General features: G+C 35.7%; 1 protein-coding gene and 1 long non-coding RNA gene across 14 annotated transcripts in view; one reads left to right on the top strand and one right to left on the bottom strand.

The window, feature by feature from the left end:
- Positions 1 to 23,957, bottom strand: part of LOC136825689 (GRAM domain-containing protein 4-like) — a 331,069-nt gene that overhangs the window by 123,205 nt on the left and 183,907 nt on the right. For 4 of the 13 annotated variants that reach the window (XM_067082423.1, XM_067082416.1, XM_067082424.1 and 1 more), the window contains one exon: positions 9,261 to 9,902. The exons of 7 other annotated variants lie outside the window; for them this stretch is intronic. In XM_067082423.1, coding sequence (XP_066938524.1) covers positions 9,261 to 9,305 — 45 coding nt within the window. In that variant the 5' untranslated portion in view covers positions 9,306 to 9,902. Of the gene's footprint in view, positions 1 to 9,260; positions 9,903 to 23,957 lie in introns of those variants that run through there. 2 more of the 13 variants (XM_067082428.1, XM_067082417.1) reach the window with 1 other exon arrangement.
- On the top strand, positions 1,118 to 5,348 carry LOC136825690 (uncharacterized). Its single transcript, XR_010849405.1, has 2 exons — positions 1,118 to 1,228; positions 3,400 to 5,348. It is a non-coding gene; the product is annotated as an uncharacterized lncRNA (long non-coding RNA).

Below are 23,957 nucleotides of genomic sequence, written 5' to 3'. Positions count from 1 at the left end.
GTAACCGCCAACGAATGCCTTGCAGTTTTCTTTACACCAGAATAATTTAAATAGATTGCTCTCTTTAATCTATTTTATTTTTTGTTCAGACAAGGCAATCTCATTCATTTCCATCTACTGAGAAAATCAACGCCAACAGTCGTTGCCATGATTTCAGTCGAGGTTTGAATTTTTTTTATTTATCCAGATTTTATTATTTATTTTCGTTAAGCAACTTAATTACTGTCACCATGTAATTGTAACTTTTCGGTGGTTTGTAGAATGCAATGTGCCAGCTACATTTATGGTTACTGCTATTATTTGCAGTAATTGTTTTTCTTTGCTAATACTAACGAAGGGCAAGCACCCCTCCCTCAAACCCCCGGTTACCCGAATGCTAAAAGACTTTTCAATATGCTTCCTCCACTCGTCTGTTGGATAAGCAGCTGGTATTCTGTATCGTTGAATCACCTATTCTAACAATCATCATCAAAGGAAGAATGTACAAAGAGAAACCTCAGAATGAAAAATTCATGCTGGGAAAACATAACGCGGCGCCATCTAGGAATAAGCGATTTGCCGTGTTTACTTTCCTTCCAACGACCGTGGATGTGACGAGATCAAGTTAAGTGTTTTGTTAACTGCGGAGTCCTTGGCTTCGAGGCGAACGTGTGGGTGGAACCGGCCTTGTTGTTGCCTCAGCTGTTTTTCTGTCAGTTCTTCGCGCAGTAGTTTGGTAAGGTGTTTGCTGAATATCCTGGATTTGGTGGTGTTTTGTCATGAATTTGCTGGGCGTTTTTGTGGTGAGCTTTGGAGGTGTGTCGCTGTGGGTTCTTTTGACACTCTCCGTATCCTATCAGGTAAGTGATTAAATTTGTATGGGTAGTAATTTTGGTGGCTATTTGTATTTAACATAATTATTTGGTTATACTGGTGTAGCTATTGTTTGAGATACTTTTACGACAGTCTTTAAATTGATTTCCCGTATTTGCTTACAGCGTAACAAGGTCGTAATAATTCTGAAAAGCACAAGTTTCCAAGCTCATCTTATGTGTTTTACTCTCATGCATTATAACCTTGTTTAAGCGAGTTAGGGATTAACAATAGCTATTTGTTTTAACTTTAAACTTTTATTTTCAGGTAAGTGCTTTGGTCATTTCAGTTGTGGTATAGGAAGTCTGCATCATAATCAAACTACTTTAGTCTTGTCTGCGCAAGTGTTGTATAAGGAGACACACCTCCCGACTGAGTAAGTTGAATTGAAGTTAGGTCACTTGGCTTAAATTTTGCCGTGGCATTAAAGGTTTCATTTTGAAATTTAAGATTTACTTTATTTTGAGTAGGTAGTTCATTTTTGGTACACATTTAAATCCTGGGCTGTTAATGTTTAAATAGATTAATTTAACTGGGATAATATACTGACTTCCTTGGTAATGCACATTCCAGTAGGCTAGGCAATTGATAGAATCAAACTGGTAATTTGGTTCAAGGTATGTTTAATCATTTTATCTTTTAGATTTTAACTTACTGTTAAGCTAGAATAGGTACGGGTTTTTTCAGTTTAGGTGGGAAATTTATTTATTTTTTTTTAGGTTAAATACTTACCTGATAGGTGCAAGTTACTATAAAAAGCATGTTAACCCTTAGTTCATTGTTCAAATAATTTTAGCAGAATAAGATATTTTTAATGTTTAACAGTTAAATACTTCCCTGATAGGTGCAAGTTACTATAAAAAGCATGTTAACCCTTAGTACTTTGTTCAAATAATTTTAGCAAAAGATATTTGTAATGTTTACTTAAGTTTCTATTAAATGGGGCCAAAGGATTTTAGCACAGATAGGAAAAACTTTAAATTTAAATGGGGCCAAAGGATTTTAGCACAAATAGGAAGAACTTTAAATTTTTAATGTTTTTCTGTTGAATGGGGCCACCTTTGTCAAGGTGGCACAGTGCTGCTTTGGCAAAGGTGGACCAAGGACTGTACATGGCAGACTTTGTCTGCCATGTACAGACCGATATAAACTAATCAAAGCTTTCTTTCAGGTTATTCCATATGTTGCTTTTAAATGAACTGGGAGTGACTGGGAGTGACTGGGAGTGACTGGGAGTGACTGGGAGTGACTGGGAGTGACTGGGAGTGACTGGGAGTGACTGGGCGTTTAGTTTGTAGAATGTTGCTTTAAAGTATGTGAAGTACTGTAGACCTTATCATGCCATTACCATAAAAGCTCAGTATGGGTACCTAAGTATTAATACCAAACGTTGGTTTTGTTGGTATATTTTTCTTCTAGGCAGATCTAGTGTTGGGTTAAAACCTCAGATTTTGTTAGCATTTTAAGGGATGTTTAGATTTTCTCATATTTTAGTGCCATGAGTAAGTTTAATTTGGTGTGAGAGTAATCTAAGAGACAGCAGCAATAGTTAGCTTTTAGTAAAGTAGGATTTACTTTGTCGTGTTAGGTTAAATGTATCTAACTGGGGCATTGTTAGGAGGCAAAAAAAAAAAAAAACAATGTGGTTGCTGCTTTTTCAGGCTGTTTAAACTGCCTTTGAATAGGCTTCATCAGTAATTCTGTAAAAGTAAATGTTTAGCTCTGGGGTGAGAGGTTACTGTGTAGAGTAAGGGCTTCATACACAGTTTTGATGAGGTAGATTTGATCAGGTAGGGAATTCAAACTACTTACCTGTTCTCTATAAAAGGTTAGAGAATGCACTAAATTTTCAGTTTGTTCTAGGTAGAGAGCCAAGTTAATAAGACTGGTACTTGAAGTGAGAGCAGCTATGGTGTCATTGCTGACTTTAAGAGTTAATTACATTCATCTGGTGATGATGCAGAGGTAGTGTGCTAATCTGGTGTAATTTTGTGGGGGTTTGATCCATAAGTTAAAGTGGAGAGTTAATTATATGGGTGTCACTTTTGACTTTGTTTGCATGTGATTTAAGGTTAAAAAATTAGCTCTGAGGCTATGGGTTTCTCAGTCGAGTTTGAGATCCATGAGAGGGGCTTTATTGTATTTTCATACTTAAAACTGGATGTCCCTCTTACTCCCTCACTTTGGTCTCAGCTGGCCAAAATTTTGGATTTAGCTTAATTTTTTTTCCAAAACTTTGTTTGCCGTTTTGAGTGTTATCCTTTCACCATTAAGATTTCCGTATCGCTGGGTAGTACAAATTGTACTGTGAATTTAATTATAGTATCTATTTTATTTGTCAATCGTGTTCCTGCTTACTGTGCAGTGTAACCTAATATTTAACTTATTTTTATGTATACCGAAAAAGTGTATTTTACAATGCAGTAATGTTGGTCAATAAGCTAATTATTACAGTTTGTCTGATACATAGCAGTTAAACCTTTTTTCTTAAAATTTCGGTATTGGTAACATGCTGTAATTCTGATTTGCATTAATTACTCCTGACAGGAACCTGGAAAAACTTGAAAACCAAAGTTCGGCTTAGTTATTGTTTCAATAAGACCTGGCATTTCCAGGTGTGAACTGCATGTCAAGAGGCCAATAATCTGACTGGGATGGTTACCCAGCTGGATTACAATGTAAAATCAGAATATTGCTGGATTATGCTACTTGGCAATAATAAAAGAAAACATTTTGCCTTAACTTTTTGTACGATTCCCACCACATATCTTAAGACATTCTTAACTTGTGTAATGGTATGTCCATAGAAAAATTATTTGGTGTCGCATTTGATAGCAAAAGTGTCGCATTTGATAGCAAAATATTTGAGTGGCTGCTCTACAAGTAACAAGTTTTATACTGCCTGCTAGAATAATTAAGGCAAAAACCTTAATGCAGTAAGATCCATATTCAACACCTGAACATTTGAATTAAGTTAGACAGTCTCTGCTAGATAGTATTTTTTAATGAAACCTTAAGACACCATTATTGTAGGGTAACGATGGATGCAGTCTAGACAATGTTGAGTAAATTTGCTATGCTGAAGCCTTGGGATTTAAAACATTTCAGATTTGAAAAAGTGACAATTACTGATTTCATAGATTTGCTTCTGAAGTGCTATTGCTGGAAAAAATACTAAGTACTCTAAAAGTAGCCCTTGGTTTTTAAGTAACACTGAACATACGGCTATGGAGTTAACAATTGGTGTTAATTGGTCTATAGTCTGCAGCAATATGGAGCTACTGTGGAAAATTTATTAAAGGTAACAGGAATATTCACGAAACAATTTGGTATGTTTAAGGGAGGTTACTTTTAGCTTAAAGGAATTTCCATTCTCAGCTTCATAAAGCACCAAACTTTGTGCATAGAGGACACTCAAGGTTTGAGTGTAGTTGTTGTATTAAGTACTGTAAATGCTAAGTTTTCTTGAATTGTTTAATGCAGAGTGTAAACAGGACTTTGCTCCTTTGAGTTTGCCGGATTTTATACACAGTGAGTGGAGATACTGATAAGGCAGTTTGTCTATTGAATAAATCTGTGCTGAAGTGGTTAGTCATGGTCTGTAGATTTCTATGGTTGAAGAGTTAATGGAGGTAAAAGTAAATCTTGACGGAATTAAATCAAAGATTTATAGATATCAGACTAGGATTTGTTAGTTCTAGTGTGATCTATGGGGGAAAAGGTACTATCAAAACTAGATTTACATCTCAACCTGGGTTTAACATATCTGGCCTAACGGCTTTTATAAGTTTGTAGTCAACTATACAGATCTTATATCTTGTACAGTTAAAACAATGCAGGTTAATCCAAGGTATTCAAATGTTAATATTTCGAGATAGGGAGATTAATTGTATTGCACATTATGAGAAGTAAATATTCGCAGGGGTTTTACGTGCTGACTTGGTACTTAACCTTCATGGTAATATTTGTTTATAAACACTAAAGTACTGCTCAGACTTACTTCTAGGAATTTTACGATTGTCCCCGTAAGTCACTTTGAAACAGATAAACACTTGAGGTAAATCTTGATGAATCTTTAACAAGGACTAAAGGTACTAGAGTGCATACAAAGACAGCTTGCATCGATAGCTTATCCATGGATGGTATTGCTGAATATTTCTTGGTTAAGAAACCTATGCTGCACAAGGCATCTTGCAAAACCAGTTAGCTTGAAGCATAACTGGTAAGGTAAACTGAAACCATGTGGGTTCATTTGTGTTTGTGACATTTTACACAAATTATTCACGAGTAAAACTTTGTGTACTAGAGTAATGCTATATAAACTATAACTTAACAATGAAAGTAGTCTAAAGTCTTAAAGGTTAATCAAGGATTGTATTCGGGTTTTAAGATAATTTGCTTAAAGCTATATTTTATTTCTTGAACCATTGTCCTATCGACAATGAACTGTAAAGTGGAAAGCAATGTTCTTTTATAATATGATTCTGCACATGTAATCTGTTGTATCATTCTATCCAGTTGAAAAGCGACGAGGGCACAAGTTACTTGAAACATGAAAGGAAGTTTTTATATGAACTAAAACTGTGCCTTAGAAATGACTTTAATTTCAAAATCTTGCTGATTCACAAATATTAAAAACCTGCGGGAAAGCCTGTGTTCCTCGGCTTTGAAAAATTAAATAAAAATGAAACTTTAAATCCTTTTAACGAGTCCTTCGCTGGGTTAGTGTTCTTTATAATACACAATTAGCAAGGTACATTTTCAAAGGGCATTCAGTACTCTATTCAGTGAATAGTTTTCTCTTGTCTAATATATTTGCATGATAGGGCAGAGGTAGAAAATCCGAACGTTTTGAAAAATTAGTAATGGTGTTATGATTTGAATGATAAGGCAGGTTTAAAATTTGGTTGCTTAATGTTACGTTGCGTTTTGTTCAAGGATACAAGAGAGAATTGTTTTAATCCTTAAAATGAAAGATTCTTCGAAGTTCCAACAATACTTAAACGTAACTACCGATCAGGAAAAATTCGTCTTTAGTGTTAGGAAGGTCATAAAAACGTTGGAATTTTGCTCTTAAAGTAAAAATAGATAGTAATGTCCCCTTGGTTTTTGTAAAACGTTGAAAAACTACTTGGGCGTGTTGGACAAATATAATCATTTTAAGAGAACATACCTAAAATGGTATAAAGCAAACATTTCAAGCGCAATTATGAATTCAGAAGGGGCAAGACTTATTTATTTGAGTGTGAGGTTCATACCAGAAGAAAATAATTACTTCACGGCACAAAACTCGGGAAAGGGTAATGAGGAAACGAGTCGCCCATGCAAGACGACACAGTTGCTGGTAACTGAATAACATCCAGACAAGGGGATGCTATCTGGATGTAATTCGGTTAGCCGAGTTAGTTGGTCATGTCGTCCATGAACAGCGGAACTTGGAATAGGACGGTGAAGGTAACCCCATTAGCTTAAGCTCAACTTCAGAGAAGCAGATTTTTTATTTTTTACCCCAAGGAGGGTAGCTCGTTGTTTATTATTAATTCCCCAATGGAACAAACAAAACACGACTTGCGCAGGTGAGATAACTATAGCGACACTTTTTGGCAAAACACTGGCGGAAGGGATTATGAGAGAGAACTCGTTTAAACAACGATTCTGCGTTCTTAAGGGATGGGTCCGTGGTTCTGGGCATGGCAGAATAAATTGCTGGAAGAGAATCTTATTCAAGGGGAACAGCCGCTTGCCTAGAACTGATTAACGGCGTAGCATCTATACCAGAGAAAGTAAACGCATCGTAACTTAGGTATTATAAGTTTTGCACTGCTTTTGAGTTTATGATCAAGAAATGACACTGCTATGAGTGGAAATATTTATGAAATAATCATACGTGTTGATATCCATCTTGTACCGTGAGAGATCATTGGACTAAAAAATCTCTCAAATTCCAACTTCAGAATTATTCATGTGTCAAAACTACAGTAGAAGTCTGGAAGAGGAGTGCTGTATTATGAAATGGCACACGGGATTAGACAAAAGACAAACATTAGACGATCGAACTAAAAGCTATGTAAGAATAATTTTTCTAAATGAGGACATGCAAAGAGCACCTAAATGTCACAGACTTTTGAACCAGAGGATAACTGCATGGGCCATTTATTTCTTTGTGATAGGACTTAAAAAAGAGCAACTAGATTAATAGGAGTTCGAACCTACAGTTACCTGCAAGAAAACATTGTTGCTCCCGAACGTGACCATGACACGAATTGTATGGCATACATTCGAGGGACCCAGATAACGGCACGAACAGGCAGAAGACATAAAAGATTCTCAGAAGTCTTGATACATCTAGGACGGAAGATTTTTGCATGAACACATTACTACTTTACAAGGTGTCTTCGTACACCTAAGATTGTTCAAGAAAGCAGTTGGTTATAAAGTATTATCTTTTCAGACATGAAAATCCATTAAACAAATAATAACAGTTTGTTGAATTATCCATCATTACCACACTGAACGAACATAGTTAACTCATGATGGTACATGATAAGGCATTTTTTTTTATAATAAAGAAGATTCTGGGGCAGGCAACCTAATACTCGTGTCTATTTCAGTCGTGACAGACTGAGGAGAGGAATGGGAAGGACGAAGAATTGCGTTGGCCCACGGGGAAAGTTATAGATCCATCTCTTGCAGGATGGGAAATAACCAGAGGACGTAAAAGAATGTTGATGAAAGTGAATGTTTGGACAACACCCAACGAACACAATCGAAAAACTGGAAGAGAAATAAAACCTTTAGATGGATAGAAACTGTCACCTGGCTACATCAAACTTGAGTTATGATATCCTGACCACATTTTTTCTCAAAATAATTGATAAAGAAGGAAAGTTTTACCAATGTAATTAAACTGGATAAGGGAATAGACAAAAAAATACTTCAAAATTGCTTCATGAGGGCATTGAGCTTAACTATTCATACTATCCTCGTTCAGACATTGTTTCAAAATCAGATTTAATGTTGAAAGAATGATTCAGTACTGGCTCTGAGGTAATCTAATAAAAAAAAATAATGAAACTCTCGGATGCAAATCTGGATCTGATTGTGTAACTTATGATGTTATAAGTAAGAACCTGATGAGTTTCAATGGAAATAGTCTAAAGTCTAATCTGACCTTTGGGGAACTTGCAGACCATATCAACCACACAGACTTTGGTAACTTGAAAACAATCTGATGGGACCTGGCGCAGTTGAAACAACCGGAAGCATTTGATTGCTGATGGTCTGATGACTAAAATTGCCCTAGTTTCCATCAGGACGATGACGTGGTGTCGTCCAACCATAGAATTGCATGCTAGATGGTAAAACTGAGATGAATATTATTACATGATACAAAAATAAAACTGTCATGAAAGTGAGTGCGATTAGTTATTGAGTATTTAAGGTCACCTAAAAATGCTATTGAATGGACCCTCAGCTAATTAGCCATGTAGTTCAAATAATTGAAGTTGCTTTCGTGGTAGGATTACGAATGGGATTTCACCTGAATCAGGAGGGAGAGAGAGAGAGAGAGAGAGAGAGAGAGAGAGAGAGAGAGAGAGAGAGAGAGAGAGAGAGAGAGCTTAATCTTGACCTGAATAAGAGGATGAACAGTGCTGTATTGTATGCGTGTGTATACTGTTGTCCGACAGACGTGTTCCAGTCAGTGGGGTGACGGGCGGACGGGGGTGGGGCGGGGCCTCTAATCATTGACTCGAATCCGTTTTCGGTGTTTTCTACCAAGGTATTGGACCATGGTATTGACCCTCCCGTATTTCCGATTGTTTAACACTCGTTTTTGTAGGGCTTAATGTAATAATATTATATTTCTTTATTGTACGCTCACTATTGACATTATTAACAGGCTGAATCTATCTTTGTATTTTTTTACTTTATGAAATTAAATTATTATAGTAGGCAGATGATTGATCAAAATATATGCGCACCAAGACTATACAACAAATAACGCCTGAAACGAAGACCATACAAGAAGAATGCAAATTTAAAAGGGAACCAAAGACTCTCCTATTCTGCAGGAGCTACGAGACTGACGAGAAAACACTGAAAGACACTTATAAAATATAAGAAGCACCTTATTTTGAAAACGTTCATGGGCCCGCCAGAGGGGGAATCATCCCTGTGGAGGGCTGTACAGAAAACCAAACAAAATGAAACAAAGTGAAAGTGAAAATGAAAGTGAAAGTGAGAAATGGGATGGTAAGATTGCCTCGTTTTATTTTCCCGATACCCACCACTGACAAGATATGTCTGGCGAACAAAAGGAGGCATCTGATAATAAAAAAAAAAGGAACAGCTGATGATAATTATAATTGATAATAAAAGAAAGCAAACAACATGAATCCTCCACTTACCCGCACAGGCTCCATTTTCAGGTTGTGCTTGATGAGCGCTCTCATCGCTGGGGGGTCCTTGCACGATTTCCACTGTATGGGCGGGGGCAATCTACCCTTAATTGGTCTGGCACCCGACTGAGAAGGCCATTCTCCTATTTTCCAAGGTCACGTTTTTGGCCTAGGGCATCGGCGGAGGGCCTCTCAGGAGGTGGTGCTCCTGAAGGCCGGTTCATATTGATTTTTGCAACACTTTTCTCTCTCTCTCTCTCTCACCGCTGCTCCCGTCAAGATCTGTTTGTTTCCCAATTTATATCGTCACTTTTTTTCTGCTTTTTTTCCTTTCCCTCCGAGTCCTGCGTTATTTTTAACCTACTAACCTCGCCAAAACAAAAACATTTATAATTTTTTTCCACTTCACACGTTGGTCATTACTTTTCCGCTTCTTTCTGTTTGGAAAACACCGGTCATGTGTTTTCGTGGCATTTCAGAGCCGTAGGTTCACTCTCCTTCTTTCATTGTTTTTGACGGAATTCTCCGACACTTTGAGAACAGCTGCCTCGATTTCCACAGTTTCAATAACAATAGCAAGCAAGATCTCTCTCTCTCTCTCTCTCTGGAACGAAAACCTTTTCCTTTTTAATTTTTGCTGCCGTGATCGCCCTGGAAAACATGGGTTTGTGATTTTAAATGTGTGCAACGCCGGTCTCTCGCTTTTAGATATGGAGTCCATTACAATAGCATTTACCCAACGAGTGTATATAAAATATATATATATATATATATATATATATATATATATATATATATATATATATATATATAATCATATGTGTTTGCATGTATGTATATACACAAATATATAAATATATATGCATATTTATATTATATATATACATATATATATGTGTATATATATATATATATATCTACTACAAATCCTAACCGCTTTTGCCTATCTCTCTCAATCATTTTTCGTATTGAAATCATTGAATGTTATACAGATGAAGAGGATTTCGGGGATTTGGCGAAACTCCCCTGTGACGATGAAACGGACTAGTACGCTGAAAATCGATATCAATTCAGACACGAGAAATATAAAGAAATATGTGTCAGAGAGAGAGAGAGAGAGAGAGAGAGAGAGAGAGAGAGAGAGAGAGAGAGAGGTTAAAAATGGTTTCAACAGACTGAGGACGAGGATTACCTCGTCGAGGTGAACGGATGGTATCACAGCAACTGAGCTCTTGAATAATTGCCTCCTGGTAACTGCCCTTAAATAATCACCAACGGGTAATTGCTCGCTTTTCCCAATACTCGGACTTTTTCCAAGTTAGAGTTTTAGGTTAAAGAGTTCAGGGTAATGCAAACGACCGTACCGATGCTTCTTTCATATACCGAGTTAAAGTCTTGTTTGTGCAAAACGAAATCAAGAGGAAAGACATAAATACCCGATAGACCGCACACAAAATCTTTACTCAGGAACTTCTGTCCATATGTGAAGATAGTTCAACTAAGTACAGTCCTTAGCACATATTCTACAGGCAACCAGGCACTGCAAAGAAGCTGTAATTGCCTCATATCCTATTCCATCAAACCTCATTGACATGATAATTCCAGCTGAGTATGGAATTACAGCCGATAGTGGGGATTTTCCTCTGCACGATAGTTGATTGAGTGATCAGTGTAATACTTGTGTTTTCAGCAGTCAAAATCATCCAGATACTGGAGAGTTCAGGTGACTGGTTTGATGAGGGAACAGTTCAAGTTGTACCCGAACAGTTTTACCAGCTATAGACTAATCACTTCTCTGAATTCTAAAAATGTATTCCTTGTGTTCATGCTCTGCCACAAAATAACCGACAGGCAACTCACTGACACCTTTTACGTTAACTCCTCACTGTCAGCTCAAACCTCGACCCGAAGACCTTTCTCACTGATTGACAACAGACTGCCAGGACTGCCACTGAAATACTCAAAATATCGCCAGGTGCTTTTTGAGGGACCGCAAACACCCAGAACCACTTACCGGGAAACGTTATCAAGATTTGACACGTAGAATAACAAACATCGCACAAGACTTTAAAATCCATCATTTGTTGGGTTTTAAGAGCGAAACAGCCCTCAGATTATGTGTCGAAGGGTATGTATGAGTAAAGAATATAAATCTTATTACTGAAAAATTATTCTTATGAAAAAAATTAGGAAAATAAAAAAATAAAAGCTAAAAATAATATACTAAAAACCACGCTAATTCAGTGCTAAAGCCTACAGAGGCTTACTGAAAGGCTAAGGAATTACTCTCATACACGCCTGGTTCGAGGATCGAACTTTACACACACACACACACACACACACACACACACTCAAGTACATGTCTTACGGAATTCTGCCTGAATTAGCCAAATTAATTTTTACTGAAAAAGTAACAAAAAAAAAGGTGATATTCGTTTGTTTACCTGATGTCAAAAGGGCCTTCATCCGCCCTAAGATCTACGAATGTCAGATCACTCATCACTACTATGACTACTACTAGTACTGTCATGATTCCATTGGGCGCCACTGCTCATGGCATGCCTGCAGTATAAGCGTGTTAGACGGCATTAGCTGCAAGCAACCGCGCAACGACTCCTCGCTGCTGGGAGAAAGGGCGCTGGTGACTGGTACAATACATGTACATACGCTACCCGGGGTCTAAGCGATGACAGGCAGGGCAGCCGATCGAGACTACAAGTCTACCCCAAAGCCAAACCAAAGTCCTTCAAAAGAAGGCATCGTGCTTACCCCACACAAATGGGAAAACAAGCACGTTAAAAGAAGAAGAAGAAGAAGAAGACATCATGACCAGTGGCACTCGAAGGAGCCACAATCCCAGGAGTGCTACACGAGCTGAAATCCTTAAATCTGCGACAACAAACTCCAGCCACCTCCCGAAGAGGAATAAGACCTTCGAGGCAAACCGAAGGCCTAAAGCACTGCTCTCCTTTAAGAAAACACCGACCTTTCACCTCTCTAAGACCGAACGCAACAGTGGCCAACAATTTCCCGGTTATTTCGAGGGTACAGGGAGGACGCTTAGCTTCTAAAGCCGAGGAATTGTTCTTAGCAGAGCGATCGCGAAAGGCGGGATTGCTAAAGGAAGTCCGACGGTAAGAAAAGAAGACGAATACTTTAAATCATACATCTGCATAATTCGTAGTCAAATATCTTCTTCAAGAGCAAAGACTCGTTTTGATGTTAATGGTTAAGGAAAAAATGTACAAAGGTTCATTTCCTTTCCAAATACTTCAGTATAGAGCGGAAAATCAAATATAGGAATGAAAGAAATTGAAAAAGAGTCTGTAGACAAATCCTGTTTTCCGTAGCTGATTTTCTTCGCGTAAGTTATTCAATGTTTCGATAATTAACCTCCAGCTGTTTATTCCTGACACAATTATACTGTTAAAAGCAATGCCAGCTTTATCAGCAATGGTTATACTTTTAATCCTCCCCAATCTAATGCAGTAAATATATTGGATTTATTTTCATCAAGATGCCAGAAGGAAAAATAAAATACATAAAAGAACTCTTAAAGAAACGAACAAATAAAAAATTAGTTTTCAAAGAAAAAATCAAAATTAATTCTGATGTATCTTGCAAGCAGCTCATATGCAACCAAACTGAGTAAAGTATATCTATATAAATCATTAACTGTCAAGTGAAAAAGCTACAATTGAAGATATAACTTTCGTATACTTATCCATAAGTAACCAGTAACAATGGCAGAACAACGACTAAATTGGTGCTCATCCAGCTCTGGAGCGGAGGCTTATGAGAGTTACTTTTTACACAGCATCAAAAGAATTCTATCTAAAGAAATTTCGAAAGGAAAATAGACGCCAGCCCCTCCTTTGACGGGATTTGTTCCTTTCGTTCAAACGCATATCCTAATGCCAACTTCAAAAAGAGTGCTCTTCAAGAGTTACATTTCAAGCGTAAATTTGGTAGAGGATTCTTAAGAAGAGATACTGACATAACTATAACGCAGGCCCTAATATAAACTTAAATGGGGTCCTCTTCAAGTGTTACATATCAAGCGTAAATCTGGTAGAGGATTCTTAAGAAGAGATATTGACATAACTATAAGGCAGGCCCTAATATAAACTTAAAAAGAGTCCTCTTCAAGTGTTACATTTCAAGTGTAAATTTGATAAAGGATTCTTAATAAGAAGAGACATTGACATAACTATAACGCATGTCCTAATATAAACTAAAAAAGAGTCCTTTTCAAGTGTTACATTTCAAGTGTAAATCTGATAAAGGATTCTTAATAAGAAGGGATACTGGCATAAGTATAACGCATGTCCTAATGTCAACTTGAAAGAGTCCTCTTCAAGTGATACATTTCAAGTGTAAATTTGGCCAAGGATTCTTAATCAGAAGAGATACTGACATAACTATAACGCATGCCCTAATATAAACTTAAAAGGGGTCCTCTTCAAGTGTTACATTTCAAGTGTAAATTTGGCAAAGGATTCTTAATATGAAGAGACATTAACACCACTACGAAAAAGGCAACACCCAAACCCTTCGGAAGACGAGTTTGTAAAAATCCTCGACGGGACTATCCCCAATGTTCGCGGGGCAATTAATCTTCATCATTTCGTCCTTAATGGAAGATTTATGGCCGGGTTGATTAATCACGATCACAGCGTCCGTCCTTGGAAGCCAGTTCCGATTAGATGAAACAAGAGAATTGCCGATGGTTGGCCTCCTTTAACATCCACTTTATTTCTGTCTTTGGTCTTAGTCTTTCGTTCTTTAATTAAGTGTTTGCAAGGTTTGTCCTCAAGATATCGCTGTCGGTTTTACGCCTTTGTATCATGAGCTCATGCGTGGTGCCTCGTGATAGCTCAGTCATGAGCAATGCTTTATTCAGCAGGTTTAAGGGGATTGTACATTTTGAATAATACTGATGTAATGTTTTGTATGTGTGTGTATGTATATATATATATATATATATATATATATATATATATATATATATATGTGTGTGTGTGTGTGTGTGTGTGTGTGTGTGTGTATACAAACATTAAGCTACAAATGTCGTTAAGTATCCAATTGGCTCTACTTCGGGAACATCACTGGAGGGGAGTTATCAGTAGAGCGAATTGTGTATTTGTAGCTTAATGTTTGTATATAAAATGTCACGGTGATGTGATAAAGATTCACATATATATTATATATGCAAATTATATATATGTATATATATACAGTATATACATCGTATTAGAACGCCCTTCTCCCCAGTGACAGTACTGGGTTCGATTCCCGACCGAGGACGAACACGTTTGGCGCATGATGTTAAAATGCGCTGTACTTCAGTTGACCTAAGCCGTATATTATGTGTACCTGGCAGCCAAACGATAAGGGTGAGTCACATATATTGTAAAAATAGTAAGGGCAAAATACTTTATTAAGACGGGATTGTTAACAACTTCTGAAGCCAACCCCCTAAGGGGAAAAAGTATATATATATATATATATATATATATATATATACTGCACAGACACGCGCACATTTATTGTTAATACTATACTGTATGCATAAGGGTTTTACTGTTGCATTTTTCTTATGATTTAACTATTTTCAATTTGATCTAAAATATCTTGCTATGCCTTAGTAGGTGATAATAATAAGCTAATCCAGTACCGTTATATGAAAGTATAGACTACGTTCAGTAGGATTAAATAGTTTACATTTCAAGATATATCGTGGGATCTAATTTTGCGCTTGACGTATCTCAAGTACTGATAATGATACAAAACTGTATCGAAATTAGTCCACGAGTGAAATCCTTAACCAACAATGAAGTACGGTGATCAGTCTCGCAGACTACCTGACCCTCTAAATTATAGAAAACGGGAATCTGTAGAGAAGATATATATATATATATATATATATATATATATATATATATATATATATATATATATATATATATATATATATATATATACTGTATATATATATATATATATATATATATATATATATATATTTATAGATATATATATACTGTATATATATATATAAATATAAGAACATAGTATATTTATGCATAGAATTTGTAGAAAAACTATTTCGATATTGCTATAAATATTTATATATGTATGTTTGCGGAACTTATAAAAATGATAATGTATGACATAGGTAACATTTATGATCATATGAAATAAAAGTGTCTAATCTTGTATGAAAATTGCTTGATTGTTTATATAATATATTTACAAATATTATATATGTGTACATATAGAATATATTATGTTGTATGGCACTATATTATATATTGTACTATTATATATATACATACATATATATATATATATATATATATATATATATATATATATATTATGCTATATTACATATATTATATTCTATATAATATAATGTACTCATTTATTATATTCACACATATAATTTTTTAAATATGAAATTATATAAACACTCGTTATTTTTATACATAATTGGATATTTTCATTTATACAACATCATAGGTACACATATAATTATAAAAATAATCTGTCATGCATTATAATTTTTGTTGTAAGTTTCCTTCAAGCATGCACATATAAATTTTTATTGGATTATCGACCAAGTTTTTATGTAAATTCTGTGCATATTGAGTTTTAATTAGAATATTTATTTTGACTATACAGCCACAATTCCATCTTGTATTCCATTATTCACGCTATACCTAAGCTTCTTCCCCAAAAGTGGTTCATCTTTTAAATCCTCGATCTATCTCCGCTTGGGTCTACGTATTTTTACATCCGCACGCATATACAAAAAGATATATATATATGTACTGTATATATATATATATAATATATATATATATATATATATATATATATATATATATATATATATATATATATATATATATATATATATATATATATATATATATGACTGTGAAATATTTCCTGTTAAACAGAATTCTATCAAATATAAGGAGTCCATAAAAACGCTAAAATGTGGAAAATAGAGGCTATATTTCAGAGACCAAACTGTCTCTCTCGTCAGGCAAATAGTGAGGAGAGAGACAATTTGGTCTCTGAAATATAGCCTTTATTTTTCCACATTTTGGCATTCTTATGGGCTCCTTATATTTGATATACATATACACACACACACACACATATATATATATATATATATATATATATATATATATATATATATATATATATACAGTATATATATACATATATATATACACAGTATATTATGGTCTACACACGGCATTTTATATTTTAAAATATTAAGCCACATACACCCATTAATATGGCTTCATTATACCTCACAAACAACTTACACCCTTGCACTTAACATTTATGATACCTTTTGGATGTAGTTATACCTAAAGTATAATGAATCCATATTGAAGAGTTATTATTTGTGGTTTTAATATTTTTAGGAGTACCCATGCTTACCTGTAATTTCTGCATCCCCTCTTGTAAAATGGCAACACTCAGCTCAGTGCAGTTTGGTAAATTGACACCTTCGTAAGAGGTCTGTTGATAATTTGCACGCAGTAATCCTGAATATAATTACCGTGATGTGAACTTAGCTTATGGTATTCAGTACTCTTCGCCCACAATGTGCCCCAGTTACAAAGTTGCAACTAATGCAAACCCATAATCCCTTCCGACCCATTGCTTTTTCATAAATACCTGACAGCTTACATGGGTCTCAACTTACCAAACTGAACTGTGGGCAGTGTTATCATTTTAAAAGAGGAAATTGTAAATGACAAAAACCCTCCAACATGGATCAATTATACCCTAGGGATAAATACATCCAAAAAGAATTATAAATGATAAGTCCTTGATTTTTTTTTTTTATGGTGGTAGTTGCTCGTTTATGTTTACTGGGCTTTGGTTTGATCTAGGTATCTGCTTTTAATGTATGACCTCTAATATAAGCTGGGATGGGGCGCATTTACTATCCAGAAAAGATACTGAGGAAGATCTGCCTGGCTAAAGCAGTCTTACTAGGACTAAATATCTATAACTAAGCCTACATAAGAACTGAGAGTTAAGGAAATAATAATAATAATAATAATAATAATAATAATAATAATAATAATAATAATATTATTATTATTATTATTATTATTATTATTATTATTATTATTAAAAATAACATTTACATTGAATAAAAGTCAGCAAGTAATAATAATAATAATAATAATAATAATAATAATAATAATAATAATAATAATAATAATAATATTAATAATAATAATAATAATACATTTTCACATTAAAAAAAGCCGATCAATTCAAGGAGGTCAAGACGGGAAAGAATGGTCGAATGTCATCCCACGAGACATTCCCATTTTATAAAAACAATAACAATACATTGATTACAACTATGAAAAAAAAATGTGTCCATCATTCCAATGAGGTGAAGGACAAGGACTTAACGCTGTAATGATGTCATCGCATTTGACAGTCCCTTTGACGTCGCAAAAGCCGGACATCGAGGCCAAACGGCACGAGTTTCTGACATCGAAGGACAATGCAGAGGCTCTTAATGCAAGCGACTTGCGCCCGAATTTATACATCCGTCCGAGTGGCTATAAATAAATAATTGCGGTTGAAAAATGTTTAACAGCAGGAGTGACCCGAGAGAGAGAGAGAGAGAGAGAGAGAGAGAGAGAGAGAGAGAGAGAGAGAGAGAGAGAGAGAGAGAGAGTTTATTATATTCATCGTGTATAAATCTCTCAATATTATTAAGCATCGTCAAGAGTGAAAAAAAATTGATTCAATATGAAAAACAGGGCAATGGACCATTTCATTCTGGTATCTACGAATTTTTCTAAACATACATATATTCATTCGTTACGATTAACCTCCGCAAGTCAAAAGATTCGTTCAAAACAAAACAATAACCATGGTTACGAAACCTCTAACTTAAATAACTTTCAAATTGCCGTAAAAGAAACTGATTAATGAAACAAGTACATAAACCAAATCAGATGAAAATGAAAGTTGCAGACAAAGCCACGACAGACCACCTTTATTCATTTGCAGAGTATCTGAATGTTCAATAACAAGGGCTTCATAAACAACAACCGCTGTGCGGAAATGAGTCTGCGTGCCCCCGTAATACTCCAAGCCACAGAAGCTTTAAGCCGTGACGACGTCATATCCTAGGTTTGCAATATTCCAGGCCAGTGGGTCCCTTTCGGAACATTCGAATGATGTCTTGCGAACATTTTCGGACAGCATAACAATGCGTATCGCCAAAGCCAAAGGGTTGTTCTTCATGTTTTTGACGTGCATTGTCAAATATTAATCTAGCTAACACAGTATTTCCCTCACTAACAGTGTACCTATTTTTCATGGCCTAGCTCACTTCCACTTTACTTATAATGTCCATTCAAGTAAAAGCAGGTAACTATTCACAGTAGATGCAACAAAGCACATTGTCAAGTATTAATCTAACAGTTTGTGTTTATTTTATTACCAAGATCAATTCCACTTTACTTGTAATATACAATCAAGTAAAAACAGTAGATGCAATAAAATATCGTCCAATCATGTCTATTTTTTCATTCATTTTTATTTGCGGTGATAATTTTCATAATCCCTTTTCCCATCATCTCTTTATTCATTTAGCTTAGTATATCTCTTTGCGAATTAAAAGATATTCAAGTTCACAATTACTAGATGAAGGTCATTTAGATTACTCTCGCCAGATGAAGGTCATAGGTCACAGAAGCGGAACGAGGTCGATGCGTCATAACCCCTGAGATATCACAACAAATAAAAATTGGCAGTTTTAGAGAGAAGTGACGGATCATAAATGAAAAATGTCACATTTCAGCCATCACAGATTAATACGATTTGGAAAGCAAAGGTCGTCGGTCGTAAAAAAAAAAAAATCTGTAATTACTTTGATAGATGACCGTAAAATGGAACGGCTTATGACAAGCTGAAAGTTGATAATTGCAACTGAAACGGAAATCAGATCTAGAAAACACGAAAAAAATTGATCGATCAAAATGAGTTACTGTCGTTTCACACCAATAGTCATCGATGCCAGATAAAAAACAGATTAAAAAAATATAATGTTGGCAAATTCCAATATATTGAGAGAACTTGGATAACTATTAGGGATTTTTTATCTAGTTCCTCATGAGAGAATTTTATTCTTATAAATTTAGATGAGAATCATGAGACGGGAGCTGAAGATATGTGGAGATCTGTGGAAGTGAAAGCAGAAGAAAGAAATGAGTGGGGGAATAATTCCACAGAGGCCGTTTGGATCGCAGGCGTTAGAGGTGATGATGATGATGATGATGATGATGATGATGATGATGATGATGATAAGCTGCAAGTGACTTAGAATATGTCGAAAATTCCCGTCTGCTGGTTTTCGTTAAATATATGAAACCTGCAGGATATAAACACTAGTAAGAAAAAAACGTAAAAAACGTGATCTTGGAATATCTTAAATAACTGTCCGTCAAGGATTTTATTTGTTCTTTTCACAAAAATCAGTTTTTGGTTTTCGAACTTTCTGATTTCCGACCTTGAAGGAATCGGCGTCCTTACTGAGCATTCGTGAAGCATAATCGCCTAGGTACGAGAGAGAGAGAGAAAAAGAGAGCAAATATAGAGTTTCTGCCCCCGTTCCCAATCCACACTGGGACCCCCCGGAAACTCAAAATGATGCCCACTGGGACAAACAATACAGTCTTTGTCATCTGGTAACATACTCTCGCATCGTTAAGTTGTCTTTAGTATCACAGCGCACGTGCCCACAGACCGGTAGGCGGACAGACAGTTGGTTTAAAAGGTTTCCCATTCAATGGCTGCAATGAACGAGGTACTGGGAGAATGGGGAAAGAATTACGATGCCGTTCGCGTTACCCACCGTCAAGAATAGCGGAGAATAAGGAAACAATGGACCTGAACCGGGAATTTTCTTGAGAATGCACGTGAATGGAGCCGAGTATTACAATACGGAATGGCGGAATTGTTGAAGCCGTAGGTTTTTGTCGCAGGAGCTTTCGTCGAAATTAAAAAGTGCCAGATTAAGTTGGAGATAAAAACTATTCTATGTGGTATTAAAAGTGCATTTATCTATCTATTAATTTATTAGGTTTTTATTTTTTAATAAGTGAGATCTCTTCTTTCTATATTTCCCTTTACCTCCTCTTATTCCTTAATGAACACCATATTCTTTGGAAGCTTAAATTTCAAGTCAGTGGCCCCTTTGGTGGGCTTGTTCCATATTAACAGAGTTCAACTTGTGAATAATAATAATAATAATAATAATAATAATAATAATAATAATAATAATAATAATAATAATAATAATAATAATAATATTAGTAGGTCTTCCTTCTCTAGATCGAGAACGGGATATGCTGTATATCAAGTCCACAATAATATTCAATGGTATTCTTGTTGATTTTATAAAAAAGTTACAAAAAAGTTGCAACTTTTTGTAACTTTTTGATAAAATCAACAAGAATACCATTGAATATTACTGTGACCTGATATAGCAATAATAATATTATTATTATTATTATTAATATTATTATTATTGATAAAATGGAAGGGTAATTATGGCATTGTATCATAATAAAGATACATTAATACCGGTTGCCACTGATTTCAGAAATGACCACTAAGTAGAAAAAACCACAAATACACGGCAAAAGAACAAACATCCACCTCTTCCCACATACATTGCTTAGTGACGCTGTTTACCGTCTGTCCCAAGTCCTTGATTATCTCTTCCTGCTTATTTTTCCTGACTCTTATTAACCTTTTTATCGCGATTAAGCCCCTCCCGATTCTTTTCCTCTTCTTTTATCTTGTTTTCTTCAGACCTGTGCTAGAAAAGGGTACTAGGTTGCTTGTTATGTTGACCTTTGCTCCTAAGACATTATCTGGAACGGATCGAAGTGTGGCTTTATTTTACAGTCTTACTAAGTATGACTGAGTATTGTTGTTCACCGTTAACCACAAAGGGTTTTCTGCTTTCAGTATTTAACGAGCAAAGATACATAAAGTACATGTATATATATATATATATATATATATATATATATATATACATATATATATATATAAATATATATATATATATATATATATATATATATATATATATATTTATATATATATATATATATATATATATATAGTATATATATATATGACTATATATATAGTGTGTGTATATATACATACATATTTCATTAAACTTTAGCCTTCCGTTTTTCATCGGCTGCTTTGGGATGGGGTTACTCCCATCACAGACATCTAATTACTAGATGGCTAATTTGCGGCTTAGGTCAACAAAGGCACAATTGTGGAATATGAATAAATCGTTCCAATTCCTATAAATCGAACTAGGACCCTCTCAAGCATCATGACCCCTGCACTATGAGAACACACACACACACATACTCACATACACACGCATACACACATACTCGCATCATGACCCCTGCACTATGAGAACACACACACATACATAAACACGCGCGCACACATACTCACACATACAGCACACACACATATATATTACATAAATATTTATATACATGTAATTATATATACATATGCTATATATATTATATAGATATTTATATACATGTAAATATATATAAATAAGTACATACATGTAGGTATATATCTATATCTAGATATATAATATATATATGTGTGTGTGTGTTGGGGGTGGGGTTGAGAGAGAGAGAGAGAGAGAGAGAGAGAGAGAGAGAGAGAGAGAGAGAGAGAGAGACATACACAACTACAGTCAGTGACATTAGCCTTTTTCCGATGGCCAAAACCTTCAACTTTTGTAAACAAAATTTCATCAAGCTTCGAGACCTAATTATCGTCGCTGCTTCCCTCTGCCCTGAAAAAAAAAAGGAAAACTAATACGACATGGCAATTTTCTCGTTCCCTTTCTGAATTACCACTTTTGGATTTTTACATACTGTTAGTTTCGTTAGCTTTTCAGCCTTGCAATTAGTCTTGCAATGAGATCTGTCGTGAAAAGGAATCGAGATCACTGAAGGGAAGATGCAAGTAGATAATTACCCCGAATCTTTCTCTACAAAGGTTTGGCAGGAAATTACAGCTGATATGTGAAGCGGAACATCCCGTCAGAATTATCGACAGATTTGATGCGACTCCGTCTGATACTTGGGGAAAAAATACGACTTCGTGAATTAGTCGAGCGACGGTCGCTAAGGGCGAATTTCCGGTTGATGAAAACTCTATGGGTTTTCCTAGAATTTGGCAGATGTAAGGGTAAAACATGGTCGTTCATCATTGGTGACATAACTTCAGGAGACGACATCGGACAGGAGATTTCGATGTCGATCAAAAGTTTATGATTTATCACTGCATATGACTCTAACAAAAGATTTATCTCGTATCTACGTTGTTATTTCCCGCACCTGATCTCTCTCTCTCTCTCTCTCTCTCTCTCTCTCTCTCTCTCTCCTTCCCAGTAATCGAATCTTCTTCTTTACCTAAAACTATCAAGTCGATTAACTTCGACCCACACAAAAGACCTTCGTCTACTCCGAGGGGTACGCAGTAAATGCGCAGAGATGTCGCTTGCAGCCAGACTTGGTAAACAACTTCCGATGGAGGAGATCGTTGCCGCAAGTCTCCAGATGTTCGATCTTCGGTAAAATCACCCGCGAGATACACGCACAGGTAGACGACCCAATTTACGCGAGTGAAAGAGGTGTCAGGCCCCATGTCAAGTTTTCATCACGGGCTGTCATCGCTGGCGGCAGCAATGGTTTGCCTTTATAGGGGAATGCTGGTGGTGTGTGGGGAGAGAGAGAGAGAGAGAGAGAGAGAGAGAGAGAGAGAGAGAGAGAGAGAGAGGTTAGGGGGTGGGGAGGTAAAACCTAGAGATAGGCTGTCAGCAAAGGAAAGAAATATGTCGGTGGAAAAAAATGGTAGAAACGAGAGAAAGTAAAGGTTGAGTTCCTGGGAGAAATAAATTGAATCAATCACAGAGGAAATATGTTAGGAAAATCTGACTAAAAATAAGAAAAACAAATAAAAAATGCGCCGAAGTTTTTGGGCGCAATCGTGTTTGCTGTAACAGCCGCTACAGCGTATAATCAAGGCCACAGAAGATAGATCTATCTTTAGGTGATCTCAGTATAATGATGTATGAGCCGCGGCCCATGATACTTTAACCACGGCACGGTGGTGGCCTGTCCTTTATCGTTGCCAGACGCACTATTATGGCCATCTTTAACCTTGAATAATACAAAAACTACTGAGGTTAGAGGGCTGCAATTTGGTATGTTTGATGATTGGATGGTGGATGATCAACATACCAATTTGCAGCCCTCTAGCCTCAGTAGCTTTTAAGATCTGAGGGCGGACAGAAAAAGTGCGGACGGACAGACAAAGCCGACACAATAGTTTTCTTTAACAAAAAACTAAAAATGAAGGATCAAGTCTTGAGAACAGATGATGTAAATCCATCTGAATTCGATTAAGGATGCAAGGTTATGATAAATTTTATTCAATGTACAGCGGTCGAAGGAGTAAAGAAGAAAAATTAATAAAAAAGTGAAAATATGAAGTCATTTTCTCAAAAGAAGACTCCTGGATTTAACCTACTTTTGGTTATAAATCAATATCAGGTGAGTTTTGAATAAAGTT

This window comes from Macrobrachium rosenbergii, chromosome 39, assembly GCF_040412425.1.
Source record: "Macrobrachium rosenbergii isolate ZJJX-2024 chromosome 39, ASM4041242v1, whole genome shotgun sequence".
Classification (NCBI taxonomy): domain Eukaryota; kingdom Metazoa; phylum Arthropoda; class Malacostraca; order Decapoda; family Palaemonidae; genus Macrobrachium; species Macrobrachium rosenbergii.
This window is presented reverse-complemented; position numbering and strand designations above follow the sequence as displayed.